We start from the raw sequence: 15,547 nt of genomic DNA, 5'->3' as shown, positions 1-15,547 counted from the left end.
TGCCTGCATTTAAAAAAGAAAAGCCTGGTATCTCTCGGTGCTTGAAGGTGAAGAAGGAAGAACAAACCTAAGGCATGTAAGAGGCATTTGATAAATACCACTGCAAAAGTCAGCAAGACAGACGACATGACTAATAACCAAAACCAAGAAGTTCTTTTGAAAGATCAATACGTGTCCTCAACTAATTCCAAATATTTTCAAGCAACATCAGGGCCAAAGGAAGCTTGCGAGCAGGCCAGAGCCTGGGGGGGCAGCTGAGGAAGTGCTCCGTCCCCCTGCACACGGCCCGCTGCCGGCCGCTGCCCCGTCCCGGGGACCCAACCGCACAGAGCCGGCCGCTTCCGCTCTGCATTCTGTTCAAATGGTTTCAGTTTCACGATGCAAATTTTCAAACATATACTAAGGTAAGAGAACCGTGTAACAGACTCCCGCATACAAATAATGAACAGCTCACGGTCGCTCCACCCAATTCAGATTATTTTGAGGCTGGTAATTCCCGGCAATTCAGATTATTTTGAAACAAGTGCCAGAGGCTGCATTTTACCTCTAAGTGTTTTGGTATCTATCTCCAAAAGAGAAGGACTCGTGTATTCTATAGAACCATAATAAGATAACCACACCAAAAACCTAACATTAGAGTGTGTGTGTGTGTGTGTGTGTGTGTAACTTACAGAAATACTACATGTCACCTGTTTAAAAATCCAGTTACAGACACGTTTAGAAGCAGCACATCAGACTTCATGTATCCGAACCCGCAGACATGCCGAAGGAGGCAGGATCACTCCCAGTCTGCAAGTGGGGACACTGAGGCTGAGACCAGTGAGGGGGCTTCCCCGCCACCCCCTGCCAGCATGGGGAGGGGGCAGGGATGGGAGCTCGGTCTCCCGAGGACACATCGGACGCTGGGTCCACTCCGCCACCGTGGCCTTTCCACCCAACACAGAACTAGATTTTGAGAATAACAAAAAAATATGGGACACATCAGGGCAATAAAATATAAACTCCCCTTGACCATAATGAGACAGGCTCGTCTTCCTACGGGTGACACAGAGGAGAACCAGCATGCATGGAACAGCCTCTCCACGCGCATCCTGCACCAGGCGCTTTCGGGTCCGCTTTCACACTTAATGCTCAGCCCCAGGAGGATGTCATGGGCCGAGCTGCGTTCCCCAAAATCCATATGCTGAAGTCCTGACCCACAAGACCTCAGAATGGGACTGTATTTGGAGACGGGTCTTCACAGGCGTGATCAACATAAACCGAGGTCAGGCACGGGGCCCTGCTCCAAGGTGACAGGTGTTCTTATAAGAAGAGATTAGGACACGGACACACCAGGGGACGACCAGACACCTTGACCTCAGACTTCTGTTCTGTAGAGCTGGGGGAGATCAAGCTTCTGGTGCTCTAGCCCTGGGTCTGTGGCACTTCATCATGGAGTGGGGCTGCCGAATGCAGAGAGATGGCTCCCTGTCTGCCTTACAGAGGGGTGGGGAGCATTCGAACCCAGATCATAGTCCAAAGCCGTGCTCGCTCCACTGTGCCGGGCAGCTGAGTACAGGGAGCAGCGAGGGGCGTGGCGAGGGGCATGGACGGGCTCTGGGTCAGCCAGCAGAAGGAGCAGACAGCACCGGCAACCTGGCCTCATCGAGGGGAGGCGGATGTCCTGCCCGTGGACACTGGCTTTGATCATGTGACTGGCTTCAGCCAATGGTACGTGGATGGAATGACAGCATAAGTGTAGGGTCATGGCATAAGGGACCTCACTCGCCTTCCCTGCCTGCTGATCCCTTGCCACCATCGAAGGAAAACACACAACGGCTTAGCACAGAGCCGTCTGTCAGCCTGAAGACCAGCAGTGAGAAAAGGCGCCCGGCTGAGCCATCTGGGGCAGCCAGGCCCAGCTGAGCCACACACTGCAAGCAGTAATAAATGGTTGTTGTTGTAAGCCTCCACATTTGCGGGTGATTTGTTACACGTCGCTAGCTAGCTGATACAGAAGGTCGAAAGAAGCAGTATGTAACAGGATAGTTACAAGCACAGACTCTGAGGTCAGACTGCCCGGGCATAACTCCTGGCGTGGCCGCTCTTTAGCTGCGTGACCTTGGGCGAACTGTTTAACCTCTCTGGTCTACCACATCAGCTTAAAACGGGAATACACGAAAGTATCCGTCCGATAGGGTTGCTGAGAGGATGCAACTCGTTGAGATGGAGGCTGTCAAGAACCAGAACCCCATGGAGAAATCACGAATGGTCACTCCATTGTTGTGGCGAGAGAAGGGAGGTTAACCTTGCCCCGGGAAGCTCTGGTCGGCATGACGAAAACAAGCCGCCGAGAGATCTTCTGTCTCTTTTGTTTGTTTCAACACTGATGCCACATCTGCCTTTGTCACTGTGTGACCTCGGGCAAGTCACTGGATCTCTCTGAGCCTCAACATAACAGGGCTAATCTTTGACCCCACCTAGTTCACAGGGTTACAGAGGTGGTAGAGAACGGGCACCTGTGTTGTAAATCAGACACCCCCCTACCCCCGCCCAGGGACAAGCAACCCATGGAGTGCTGGCACGCCAGGCACAGCGACGGAAAAGCCTTCCATCTCCACAGCTCTCCCTTTCACTGGTGCAGGGTGGACAAGGATGCACGCCACCGTTGTCCACGCTATCCCCAAGGCAGACGCGACTAATCCATCGCGGAGGGCACTCTTCCCACTGGGGCTGCTTCTCAGCTTGGTGTTCCAGTGACCAAGCCAACCGGCAGGACTAGCGGGACCCGATGAAACTTCCCATCCCCGGAGCTTGACCAGGGCCCAGGGGCTCCCCTTCCCAGGCCTGGCTCCACGCTGTTCAGAAGGTCAAGGGCCCCAGGTCCACAACCGCACCCACGGAGTCCCTTGGACCAGCTGTGTCCGAGATGACGGTGGGTTTTTGGCACCTGGGGACACCAGCCTTCCGACGCGGCACGACCGGGTCCCGGCCACACAAAGATTGCTAAGAAAATGTTCTGAGATGGCGAGGACCTCAAAAACGTCTTCCCCACTGCCAAGAGCTGCCGAAGCCGCGGCGGCACCAGGAGACCCACACCCGCCCGTGTGGTTGGTGGGAACACTACCCGCCATCACCAGTGCCCTCGCGCCCTCTGGCCTGGGAATCCCACCGTCACCCAAAACCCTTAGGGAAGAACCCAACCCAAGCCACACATGCACACAGATGTTCACGAAAGCGCTGCCTAGAGTTGGCAAAAAATGAAAATAAAAAAAGGTACGTTAAATTGCCATGAATAGAGGAGTCAAGAGATGACAAGACATTCTGTTACTGGAGTTAGAGCCGTGAAAACAAATCTCCCTTAAGACGGCAGAAACACAAGGCAGTGCTGGACACAAACTTAGAAACAAAAGGGCTCTGAACTGCTAGGCGTCCCCTACAGACACTATGGGTGCCTACCAACACCTAGCTCCGCTCCTTCCTCACCATCAGAACCCCAGTTAGGTCTGAGAAACAGCACACCTCATTTTCCAAGCTCCCTCGCAGCTAGGGTTGGTCATGAGACACAGTCCTGGCCGTGGGTGGGCCATCCGGAAAAGCTCTTCAGATAGGAGCAAGCCCAGCTGGCACACACCTTTCTCTTTTGTTCTTCTGCTTCTCGCTGCCAGGAGGATGCCGGAGGTGATGCCGGTGCTGATGCAGCCATCTTGGAGCCATGAGGCACCGGCTTTAGGACAAAAGCCACACTAAGAGGGCAGAAGAGAATGACAGCAGGAGCCAGAGTCTCTGAAGGCATCCTGGAGTGCCTGGCAGCCCACCTGCTCATCCCAGACTCCAAAACAGAGAGACAGGAAACTGCTTTTGGTCAAGGCACCACCGAAAGCGTTTTCAGCTACAGGCAGCTGAACATAATCTCTAACACGCTCATTCTGATGAAGTGATAAAAACAGTACACAAATGTGGGCAAAATGATGAGCATGTGAGCAAGAAAAGCTAAAGTCATTTTCAGATACGACCACAGAACCACAGGGGAGTTGTGGGGGCTTTTCTCCCCTCTTTATAAAATGTTCTCTGCCATTGCATTCTCTGCTCAGTGATGTGAGCACACACCAGCATTCATTCTGCCGGTGCCTGGGTCCCTCTGGCCTGAGCACTGCCCCTAACAGATGACAGACCCATTCTGCCAACCGCCAGTGTTCCCCAGCGCTCTGGGTTTATCTCCCAGAAATGGCACTCACGCTGGGAGGCCCCTCATGACAACCAGACCCGGCAGGGACATCTCCCCAGTCATCCCCAGCATCCCGGGGCCTGGCCCTTTCCCAGGGCCCAGACAAGATACGTGGCTCGAAGCCCAGGCCAGCCCTGTACCACCAGCACCTGTTTTCACACCTACTCCAAGAGACACAAAGGCCCCAACACCACCTGGCAGACCATGGAGCCCAGAGCTGTCTCCATTCCCAGGGCCTCAGGGCAGGGCTGGAGCCGAGGCCACGCTCCCCCAACACAGCGTGCCCGGGGTGTCTGCTTAAGGGGTGGAAGCCGAGGGTCCACCTGGGGTCCTCCCAACACCAGTGAGCTTACCCTGCCCACCTGCGTGGCACCCCCCCAAGACCCCTAAAATGGCTCCCCCTGAGACCCCCTAAAGTGGCCCTCCAAGACCCCCAAAGTGGCTCACCTGAACCCTCTATAAGCAGGCTCACCTCAGCCCCACCTGAGATCCCCTGCCTATCCACATCCTGACGCGGATGTCACCTCCCCTGAGAAACCCCACCACTGGGCTGCCTCTCCCAGCGTGGCCCCCACCTGCCGTGGCCCAGAAGGTGGCTTATTCTCCAGTTCCGCGGAAGAGCTTCAGGGAAGAGAAGTCACCAGGCCAGGGGCTGTTCTGCACTTCAGGGGACACGTGGCGATGTCTGGGGACATTTTTGTGTGTCACAACTCAGGGGGGTGCCCCTGACAACGAGTCAGTGGAGGTCAGGGATGCTGCCCAACGTCCTGCCGCGTACAGGATGACCCCCACTGTGCAGACGCATCCAGCCCTGAAGTCAGGGGTGGGCCCCGGGGAGACCGCTGCCCCAGCCCGAGGTCACCGGGGAGGATTAGAACCCAGCACACCCCAGGCCTGGGCTGGGGCCCTCCGCGCGGTCCCTCCACGCGGTCCCGTGCTCTCTGCTGCGCTCACACCAGCATCCTCGCTGTGGCTCGGAAGAAATCATGGTCTCTTGCCCGCAGAGGTGGGAACCCTGCCGGCAGGCACCACACAAGCCCCCAACCAAGGCCCCGAGTCGCCGGGCAGAGTCACCTCACCGAGCTCCTCCTGGGCTCCAAGCAGCGGGCGGGGGCAGCAGCAGAGGAGGTGCGCGGGCACAAACGGTGGCGGGGGCCCGGGGCGTGAGCGCACAGCCCAGACCGCCTCCGGGGCTGGACGGCCCCCCAGGCTCTGCCCCTCATCCCTGGAAGACTGCAGCCACCCCTGAAACCCACAGCGTCCCAGCTACGTGCCCGCTCCGCACCCCCAGGGAACGGTCGACAGGACCCAGAGACACACATCACACGCTCACGCTCCCGGCCCCTGACCCTCTGGCCGACAGTCAGTCAACAAACGCCTTCTCTGCATCTTGCGCCCAGGCTGGGTGGAGGGAACAGCGCGTGCGAGGTCTCCGGTGGGAACTACCAGGTACGCGGTAGTCCGGGCCGTGTGTGAGGGAGGTAGAGGGAGGAAGGGAAGCAGGGAGAGGAGGGGCCCCAGGATAGGAGGCCGGGGGCGGGGGGGCCGGGCAGCGCCAGGGGTGCAGCGGCCACATGTATGAACCCCCGTGGCCCTCGGCCCGGGCAAAGGCCTCACGATGCTTGCTGGGAGGCCTCTCACCTTCCCCAACGGGGTGCCCCCCACACACCCGGCACAGCCGGTGAAGCCAAAGGCCGTGTCGCAGATGGGTGTCCCTTCCCGCCAGGCGCCCAACTAACTCACGTGGGTCTGTCACCGGTGGTGGGTTGGGGACCAACGTCACACATCTAAGCCGCAGGAGCGGGAAGGTCCCCATTTGGCACGACGGGCCCCTAACCTGCCATCTCCCATTAAAACCAACAGCTCGAGTTCCAAAGGGGCCTCCTCCATCTGGCACGCGCCCAGGGGCCCGAAGGCACAACCACGCGGGAAGATGGCCCCCTGAAGCAGCCAGCCCGAAGTCCTCCTGCTCCTGGGGGCCAGAGGTGGCACTTGGGTCTCTAGCGGGCCTGCCCTGAGCACCGTCCGGGGAGCCCGAGCCCAGCCCTGCCCTGCCCTGGGGCCTCTGGTGTGGGACGGGGATGTTGTGGCACAGACACAAAACTAGGGCACCGCGTGAGAGGCGTCCCAGGACGGCGAGGTACAGCAGGCCGGGGGCACAGCCACGCATCCCCTGCCCAGGCGGGGAAAGGACAGCGGGGGAGGGGCAGGGCACAGCTGGACCAGGGACGCCGGCGCGAACTGTGACCCAGGCAGGCACTGGACCGGCTGGGGCTTTGGCCCGAGGCTCTGGCCCTATGGGGAATGGGGTGCTGGGGGGCCTGGCAGGGTGTCACCTTCACAAAGGGGGTCATGGCGGCAGGCATCCCCAAAGTCGCATCCTCTCAGCTAGAACCGTCTGGGGAAATCGAGCACCTGGGCTTGTACGCGGTGGCCCCAAAAGACCCGGGCCCGGCGTCCCGCCCTGAGAGCCTCCTTCTGCAGCTGGCGGGAGCCCCTCACGAGGGTCCGGGCCACGGGCCCCACAAGTCGCAGCGCAGATGACCCTCGAGAAGGCGGGCGGCATAGCGGCACGTGACCAGTCTCCCACGTCGCACACAGGAGCCCGGCGTCTGCCTGACCGTCATCATCACAACCAAAAGCCCCAGGTGCCTCCGAGGACGCCTTTCACAGACGTGCGCTCAATGTTCACGGCCACACACGCAAAGCTCTAGGTCCCCATCTCACAGACAAGGAAGCGAGGCTGGTGGGACACAGCTGGGATTGGGCGTCCGGGACAGACAGACACGGGCAGTCCTGCCTGGGGCTACAGGCCCCCGGGGCTCCGCCTGTTCCCCGAGCCCCTCCGTGCCCAGTCCGAGGAGGCACGTGGCTTCCCCTGGACGGGAAGGCCGAGGCCACGGGCAGGGCTCAGATCTACCTCCCCCGCTCCCTGGACACCTGGCCCAGCATCCCCCGCTGCACCAAAGCTGTCCCCGTCATGACCACCGCACCATGGCCACAGGGCCGCCTCCTCTAGTCTGACCCCACGCTTCACCCGGGGCCACCCACTGGCTCCTTCTAAGGCTGGGCACGTGATGAGGGTGAGAACCGGGCAGGGCTCGCCCACCCCACTCAGCTAGCACCCCTGCGAGTGGCTGTTCCCCAGGCAGGTTTTGTCATGGCTCAAGGCCTGGCTGACCCCAAAAGCCCAGGCGGGAGCAGGTGGGGTGGGGATGTGGCCACGGCCAGGATGCACCCGCCAGGGAACCCCCAGCACGGACAGCTGCTCACAGTGCCCTGACCCGCAGGCCCAACACACTCCTGGCCACTCCTGAATTTCCTCCCCTTCCCCTGCCGCTGCGAATTCTTCTGTCAACCATCCCCTCTTCTCTGGGTCCACAGCACACGATCCCACTCTTTTCCTCAGAGATCCACGTCAGGGACCGTACTTGGGTTCACACCGACGCAAGACAGAGAAACCGCTGCTCAGGAGCAGACGAAAGAAGTCTGCGTGAACTAGAAGCTCGAGACACGTCAACGCAGGGAGGGGCTGCCCAGAAAAGCTGGCATACCAAGCGGGGGGGCATGAACAGAAGCACAGCACCTAGACGAGGGGAGGGGATATTCTGCACTCGGAGAGCACACACGCAGACCGAAATTGCTCGGAGAAGAACCAGGCTTAGGGAGGTACGACTGGAAGAAACTCGGGGGCCTAGGACTGTCTCCAATTTCCTAAAGTCGGTTACAGCACAGGGGGCAAGCCGAGCTCCGCTCACTCCTTCCTTTGGGGAACCGCAAGCTACAGCTTGGGCGCCCTTAGCTATTCTACAGGCAGAGATCCCAGAGGCGGGATGGGCAGGAAAAGGAGCCCTCAAACAAAATCCCCTGATGAAATGAACCCCAGAACCCCCTTCCCCAAGGCTGGCAGGGAGGCGGATGCTCCACTGGGGGAGGAGACCCTCACTGGAATGCTCACACCCCAGAATTCCTCTGCCCGCGGGGCTCCCTTAACGGCGCACACTGCCTGCCCCTCCTTTGTCAGCCCAGCCCGCCTGGGTCCTTGCCGCCAAATTCCTGGGGCTCTGCTGAGACCAGGACACTTGTTTCCCACGGTGTTTTCCTGGTGCTCCGGCAAGGCTGGTGTAAGACCAAGAGTAGCGTTGCTCCGTGCCCTAACTCACAGGGGCAGGCCCCCTGGGCTGGCGGCCTGCCCGTCCTGGCTCCAGGGCCAGCCGCACCCTGGACTGCCCAAGCACACCCCCCCTTACGGCAGTGGCACCACACGTCCATGTGCTGAGTCCCTCTTCTCTTCTGCACCTGAGCCCCCCCGTCTCCAACTTCTAAATGCAGACCTTCTGTCCCCTCTTTAGGTGACCACCACAGAGACTGGCCACCCCTTTGAAAGAATGACCCCCTAACACACACACCGCTTTTCCACATGGTGGCCCCACCAGATCAGAACCTCACACAATACCCTCATCGTGCATATAAACACACCCTACTACCTTGCACGCAAGGGAATGAGCTCCCTGTCACTAGGGGCATTCAAGAAGCTGACCGGCGGAGGGAGGTTCTGGGGTGCCGGTAATAATGTTTCTTGATTTGAGTGGGGCTTACAAGGGTGTGGTTTGGTCACAGGAACCACTGAACGATATACTTCTGCTTAAGCGCGCTTTTCCGCGTGAACGTCGTACTTCGGTCAACATTTCTAAAAGGCAAAAGTGCCTGGGATTGGCCGACCGCTTTTCAGGAAGGTGACGTGGCTGGAACACCTTCGGTCCCCCCACACCGGGGCATCAGCACTTACTGAGAGGCTACCCGGGGCCCTGGGCACTCCCACCCAGCACAGGGACGGAGACGGGTAAAACCCCAGCGCTGAAGGGGTGAACACGGTACATAGAGGGCTGAGTGACCGTTCAGAGGAGTCAACGAGCGAACGAGTGAGAGGGGGAGTGAGTGGCTGTAGAGAAGGCTGGTTGCAATCATGCACGGACACACAGAACACGAACAAACAGGTGCCTGGAGCACCCTGGGAGGGAGTGCAAGGGGATGGGGGGCGGTGCGAACGCAAGACGCCTGGGGGACCCGGGGATGGACCGGCGACTGGAGACGTGGACACAGGTGTGGGTGGAGGCCAGATGCAAAGAGGGCCGCTTCGCCTCCTGCTGCTGCTCTGACCCTCCTGGACCTGACTAGTGAGGTGACCCAGGAAAGAGGAGGCAGCGGCGACGGGTGTCGGGACGGTGGATGCCGTCTGATACCTGTCCCCGCCTCAGAGCACCTGGCCAGGTGTCCCCATGCCCTTCAGTAAAGCTATCTCTCTCACGTCACCCGGAGTCAGAAGGAACCTCACTTCTCGGCTTCCTCCACGACACCCACAGGCAGTGTTTACTGGAGGGCCGATGCTACCTCGAGCGCTGCGGGGTCCAGGCGGGGCCCGGGGAGGAGGAGCCAGCCACGCGCTCCCGCCCGCCTCCTGCACACCGCCAGCGGCCACACCGGAAAGTAGCAGGGAGACGCCTCCTGTCCAGGCCCCGCGCGCTGGGTGAGCCGGCCCTTCACCTGACCCTCGCTAAGCAGGTGTCCTGAACAGCGGAGTGAGAGGGAGAAGCAGAAGACGTGGATGGAATGTTCCACAGGCCCATCCTCGGCTCCTGGGACAAAGCCACAGTTGGAGCTCGCAGCCCTCGGCCTCCGCGTGGGCTGCCTCATCATGCCTCGGTTTCCCCATCCATCAGGTGGGGTGATGCTCCCACCGGTCTTGTGGGAGAAACGAGCGCAGGTGTGCGAAAGCACCACGATCCCTCCGGCACCAGCCCGCTCGGTCCCCCCGGGCCTGTTTCCACCCTGCGATCCTTCACAAGATGCCCGCGGGGGCGGGGGCGGGATGGACAGACAGTCTGCCTGGGGCGGGACAGATATCAACCTCGCTGGCACCAAGGGAGGCACAGGGGGCAGAGGCACAGCTCAGGGAGGCCGTGAGTGGCCAAGGGGAAGGCCAAGCCTCCCTGGAGGGTGAGAACCTGTCAGAAGGATGCAAAGGGCCAACCGAGGAACGCACCCCCCAGGGCCGTCTGCACCCGCGGCACTGAACGGGTTAAGGGAGTTTCGCTGTCCCTGTGCCTCACACTGAAGCTCAACCAACCGTTCGGGTTTCCAGCTCCGCCTCGCCCCCCCCTCAAGGCCAGGCCTTATCTTGTCATCTAGACTGTCCCCAGAGCCTCAGAGGCAACGCAGACCAGGCAGGGGCAGGCGCACAGCAAGAGTGTAAAACTATGTATTGAAAACTACACCCAAGAGTGCCAGAAAAACACAGAAAACGCTTTCCGCTTTGTGAAAACTCCACTCGGGCTCTGTGCGTGAATGAGGAAGGGGAGATGCCCCTCGGCGCTCCGACTTCAAGCCGGCAGGGGGCCTGGAGCAAGGAACGCACAGGGGCCCCGAAACTCTCAGGGTGTGCCCCACCCCCAGCCAGCAGACCGTGGCTCCCAGGCCTGTCACCCCAGCTCCCGGGGCAGCCACCCCGGCTTCAGAGGAGCCCAAAGGGCCCAGAGAGACACCGCCCCTCCAAACTGCAGCCAAAACAGAAAACCTGTGTCTCCTTCCCTCCGTCTTTCCCCTACACAGACCAGTTTTTAAATGGGCCTCCTGGACCCCGCAGAGGAGATCTGAATTCTAAGCACTGTTTCTTCCTCTGATGATCCTAGAGGTGGTGACAACTTAGATACAGACGTTAGATCCAAAACAGAAGTGTCCAGGAGATGCCCCCTCTGCTGTCAGAGGGGCACTGACCGTGGGGCGCAGCGCCTCCTATAGGAAGCCTACAGACTTGCTGGGAGAGTGGGGGTCCCTTAGGCCTCCGCCCCAAGCAGGAAATTCGAGTCAGGCCCTGGCCCTGCCAGGCAGAGGCTTCCGACCATCCTGCTAAGCAGCCGAGCACAACGGGACGTGGATACAGGGCTCCCACCTTCCACACGGGCCTCTCGGAAGTCAACACCACCCCATCCCGCAGGCAGCTTCAGATGGCAGGTGGCGCAGACATCAAAAAAGAGACAGAGGAAGGAACTGCACCCGGAAGCGGTGGAGGGCAGCACTGGGCGTGCCCTTCCGGGCCCGCTGGACCTGTGCTGCCCTCCTCTGTCCGCGGTGCCCGTGCCCGAGTCCCCCGCCCCGAGGGCTGGGCGAGGTTCACGTGCCAGCCCCTCACAACCTGTCATGGGGCCGCGGAGCCAATGCAAAATGGTAACCGCGTCGCTTTTAAAATCCACCTCACGGAGGGAGCTAGTAACTGAACCCGAGAAGCGCCGTTTGCCTACAGACCACGAGCGCCACGAGGTTCCTGCCCGCCTCGCGGGCTGGAGCTCAAAGTTGAAGTCCGCTCGAGAAATCGCTCAAGGTTAGATTAAAAATAAGAACGCCCGTGAAGATTCACCTGACCCGTTAATATCACCGTCCAATAGGAGACGGTGCCTCAGAGGGCCCGGCTTGGGGCTGCTTTTTGTTCTAGGCCTAGGAGGACCTTAATTTGCATTTATATTAAAAAAAGAAGAAGAAGAAGAAGAAGAAGAAAACAAACAGAATTAACTAGAAAGGTGCTTTGTTTCCTGTAAATTTGAGCTCTTGGGCTAAACAGCTTTCCAGGGCAGACAGCACGGACTCAGCCCGTGTCAAAGAGCGTAAATTCACACCTACAGAGCAAGTGCTTTGCACTGTGCTGAGGTAGCCGCAGGCAGCTGGGCGCCTGCCCGCCCTCGGGTCCAACCGGGCAGATCAGTCCTATGTCAGGCTCCTCCTGTAGGTGGGGAAACTGAGGTCGGGAGGAGCGACATGACCCCGCTGTGGTCTGCTAGGGTGGCCAGACTCGAGATGCAAGCCAGATCGCGGGGCTCCGAGTTCAGCGTCAGGGCGGCTGAGTTGGGGCAACGTTTTCTTCCTTGTCCTTGCGTCTGTGCCCCAACCTTCCTTCCCAGAAACTGGGGTTGAAAACTCAACGAAAGAAGTGAGGAAAACCAACAGCCGGCAGATGCCCCCCTGGTCCTGGACAGACTGGAGGCCCACCTGTGCACCGGGCCAAAGAACACCCTCGGTCTGGCCACACGTTCCTTGACGTGTTTCTCCTTAGAATGTGCTCGGAGCTACCCGCCAGGGTCAATAAACACGCCTTGATGAGAACTTTACCAGCCTCTTTCTATTTTCAGGTAAATGGGAGCATCTCAGGGTTTGATTTTAACTCCAACCCGCTCCGCGAGGCTGGAGCTCAGCTCTCGAGACCAGATGGGTTTCAGGTGCGCGTTTCGCTCCTGGGTGCAGTGTGCTAGGGATTTCACCTGCCGGGGGCTAGATCATCGAAGGCATGCTCAGGGGATGACGGGTTCCCCTCCCCGCCCAGAGCAGTCAGTTCTTAGAGGCCCATTTCTTGTTCTCGGGCTCTCCAGCAAACAGGCCCCTGAGCCCCAGGATCGGCACCATGTGCGTCTATGACCGCCACAGCTCATGCTGGAAGTTTCACGACAAAAATGACGGTAATGACCGCCTGGCCCTTCCAGGCACTGGAGGCACAGTGGGGTGTGGGGAAGGAAGGACTTTTCTGTGTTTTGGCCGCCGGGCCAAGCAGGAGCAAAGCTAGTTACGTAGACAACAGAAGAGCATTTTCCTCCCAAAGACGTAAAAACCTGCACCAATGAATTAAACATTTCAAACAAGATGACTCTCTACAAAGTCTTCTCAACCAAGAAGCAGAGACAGGCCGTCCTGTGCTGGTACATCCTGTTGCATATGGCACTGAGAAATCCTGCTTTTTCAGCACACAGAGCTTTCCAGACAAAGAAAAATACCAAGGGGGAAATTAGAGGAGGAGGTCCAGAGGAGTCAGGGCAGACGGAGGAGACAAGGGTGGGCAGGAGGGGACCTCTTCTCACGGCGAGGGGGCACAGGGGGCTGGGCGGGCACAGAAAAGAGGCCACCCGAGCCAACACAGCGGCCCTGACAGGGCCAAGGAGACGGCTGGGCAGAGACAGGGTGCCGCGCGGGGACAAGTTGCAAACCACAGAGACACCACCCTACCTACTGCCGTGTCCGCTGGGTTGAAGCGACCCGCTCCGGTTCCCAAGGGTCTCCAAGTGCCACGTGATCTCAGCCAGGGCCCTGCCCTGGGCACCCACTAGGGACTTTGCTCTCTGGCTAGCACCATTGGGAGAGGGACCCACGGGAGTCCCCAGGGTGTACCCATTGGACTCTCTTCCCCAGACCAGGGCTGAACCTCCCCAGTTTCTGGGGACTCCGCAGACCTGCCTCACCCACTATCACAGCCGGTGGGGGCGGAGGGGCCGGAGGACAGGTCCTGCCCTGCCCCCCACCCTCCACTGCCCTCTTAGAGCGCTTCACCCGGTTGCCACCCCCACCCCAATCACCAGAGAGTAAACTCTCTCTCTCCTCTGGGGGCCTGGCAAGACCGGGCTCCAGAATTCGAAGAGGAGCCCCGAGGGAGGAAAGCTGGACTCCGGGCTCAGAGAAGGCTGGAGGCTGGCGAGGGTCCCCCGCCGCCCGAGTCCCTCTCCGCGCGGCGGAGCCAGGCCAGCCGTCTCCAAGTCCCGCAGAGGTAGTAAGTGTAAGGCTTGGAACCCCGCGCAGCCCAGCCCGCGCCGGGGCGGTGGGTGGGTGGGTGTCTGCTACGGAATTATTCTTAGCGCTCCACTCTCTTCGCAAAAGTGGCGCCTCCGCCCTCCCGGCTCCGGCACGCTCGCTCGGGGCTCGCACGCCCGGCCCAGACAGCGGCGCGGAGCGGAGCACCGGGTGGGGTCCACGAGGGGCGAGGCGCGGAGGCGCAGGAGAGGCGGGGGCTCCCGAGAGAGGAGGGGGCGCGGCGGGAGGGGCCCCGGCGACGAGGCTGCGTTTAACCCTCGGCGCCCCGCACCCAGCCCTGCGCCGCGCGCTCAGCCGCCTCCCCGGACTCCTCCCGGGGCGCGGGGAGCCCGGCGGCGGCGCGCCCGGCCCTTACCTATGGTGGTGATGACCGTGATGGCAAAGTAGAAGGAGCCGGCGAATTTCCACTGGACGCCGGCGCGGTGCGGCTCCGACTGCAGGATCACCAGCTCCAGCTGCCGGTAGTCCTCGGCGCTGATGTTGTACTTCCCCTTGATCCGGATCTCCTCGGCTTTGAGTTTCTCCTCCTCGCGCATCTCGTGGTCCGACTCGAGGGCGTCGAAGACGGCGGCGCCCACCAGCAGGTAGGTGAAGGTGCAGACGATGAGGGACAGAGTCCGCACGTTCTGCCTCTTCATGGCCGCCAGCAAGGAGCCGGCGCGGGGGGCATGTCCCGCAGGCTCGCAGCCGCGCGCGTCCCACTGCAGCGCCCGGCGGCCGCCGCCGCCTCCTCCGCCGCCGCCGCCGCCTCCAAGTTGTAAGCGGCGGCGGCAGCAGCAGCAGCAGCAGCAGCAGCGGCGGCGGGGAGGCGGGGGGCGGGGAGGCTGGGGGGGCCCCCCTCCGCCGGGGCCGCCACAGCCGCCGCCACCGCGAGGCGGCTGGCGGGGCAGGGGCGGCGCGGGCCCGGGCTCGGGCGAGAAGGCGGACAGGCACAGGAGGCTGCTCGAGCGCCGGGGCCAGGCGTCCGGGAGCCCCGACACCCTGCGCCAGACCCGGCCGAAGCAGCCCGCCCCACTGCGCAGGGCCATGCACGGCGGCCCCGCTGGGCACCGCGCGGGCCGCGCTGCCCTCCGCGCCCCGCCCCCCGCTCCCGCCGGAAAAGCAGGGGCGGGAGCCGGAGCGCGGCTGGAGGGCGGCCGCCGGAGCCCGCGCCCCTCCGGGTCCGGCTCCCGGGCGGCGGCGCCCGGCTAGGAGCCCGCAGGTCTGCGCGCGCGCCTCGCGGGACCTCCTTCCCCTTCAGCCCTCTTCGCCCCCCCCTCGGGGGGGGGGGGTGGAAAAGTTTGCGAAGTGGCGGCGTCTCCGGAGTCCCCAGCAGGCGGGGAGGGGGCCGAGCAGGTGCAGCGGGCGGGGCGGCCGGATGCCCGAAGGTCCGAGCGCCCCGCGCCCACCCGGGCGCGCAGGGACGCGGCGGGGTCCCCGCCGGGCGTCGGCCGGTCGGCGAAGTTTGCTCGGCTCAGCCCCCGAGGCGCGGGAGCGGGGCGCGGCCCCAGGGCGGCAGGGCCCGCGGCGGAGCGGCCTCGGGGGCGGCCCGGGGACGGCGCGGCGGCGGTCGGCCAGCCCGCTCCTCCGGGGGCGGCGGACGCGGCGGCGGCGGCGGCGGCGGCGGGAGGGGTCCCGCGGGCCTCGCGGAGCTGCGGGATGGGCGCGGGCGCATGAGCCGCGCCGGGGTCGGGGCCCTCCGGCGTCCGGGCGTCCGGGGAGGCGGCCGCGGCGCTG

General features: G+C 61.8%; 1 protein-coding gene across 1 annotated transcript in view; it reads right to left on the bottom strand.

The window, feature by feature from the left end:
• KCNK9 (potassium two pore domain channel subfamily K member 9) overlaps positions 1-14,836 on the bottom strand; it is a 75,875-nt gene extending 61,039 nt beyond the window's left edge. Inside the window, exon 1 of the mRNA XM_027063836.2 lies at positions 14,187-14,836. Within this exon, the coding sequence (XP_026919637.1) occupies positions 14,187-14,469 (283 nt within the window). The 5' untranslated portion in view covers positions 14,470-14,836. The remainder of the gene's footprint in view (positions 1-14,186) is intronic.
• Between the last annotated feature and the right edge of the window lie 711 nt (positions 14,837-15,547).

Source organism: Acinonyx jubatus, chromosome F2 (genome assembly GCF_027475565.1).
Source record: "Acinonyx jubatus isolate Ajub_Pintada_27869175 chromosome F2, VMU_Ajub_asm_v1.0, whole genome shotgun sequence".
Classification (NCBI taxonomy): domain Eukaryota; kingdom Metazoa; phylum Chordata; class Mammalia; order Carnivora; family Felidae; genus Acinonyx; species Acinonyx jubatus.
Note: the sequence above shows the minus strand (reverse complement) of the source record. Positions and strands in the feature narration are given on the sequence as shown.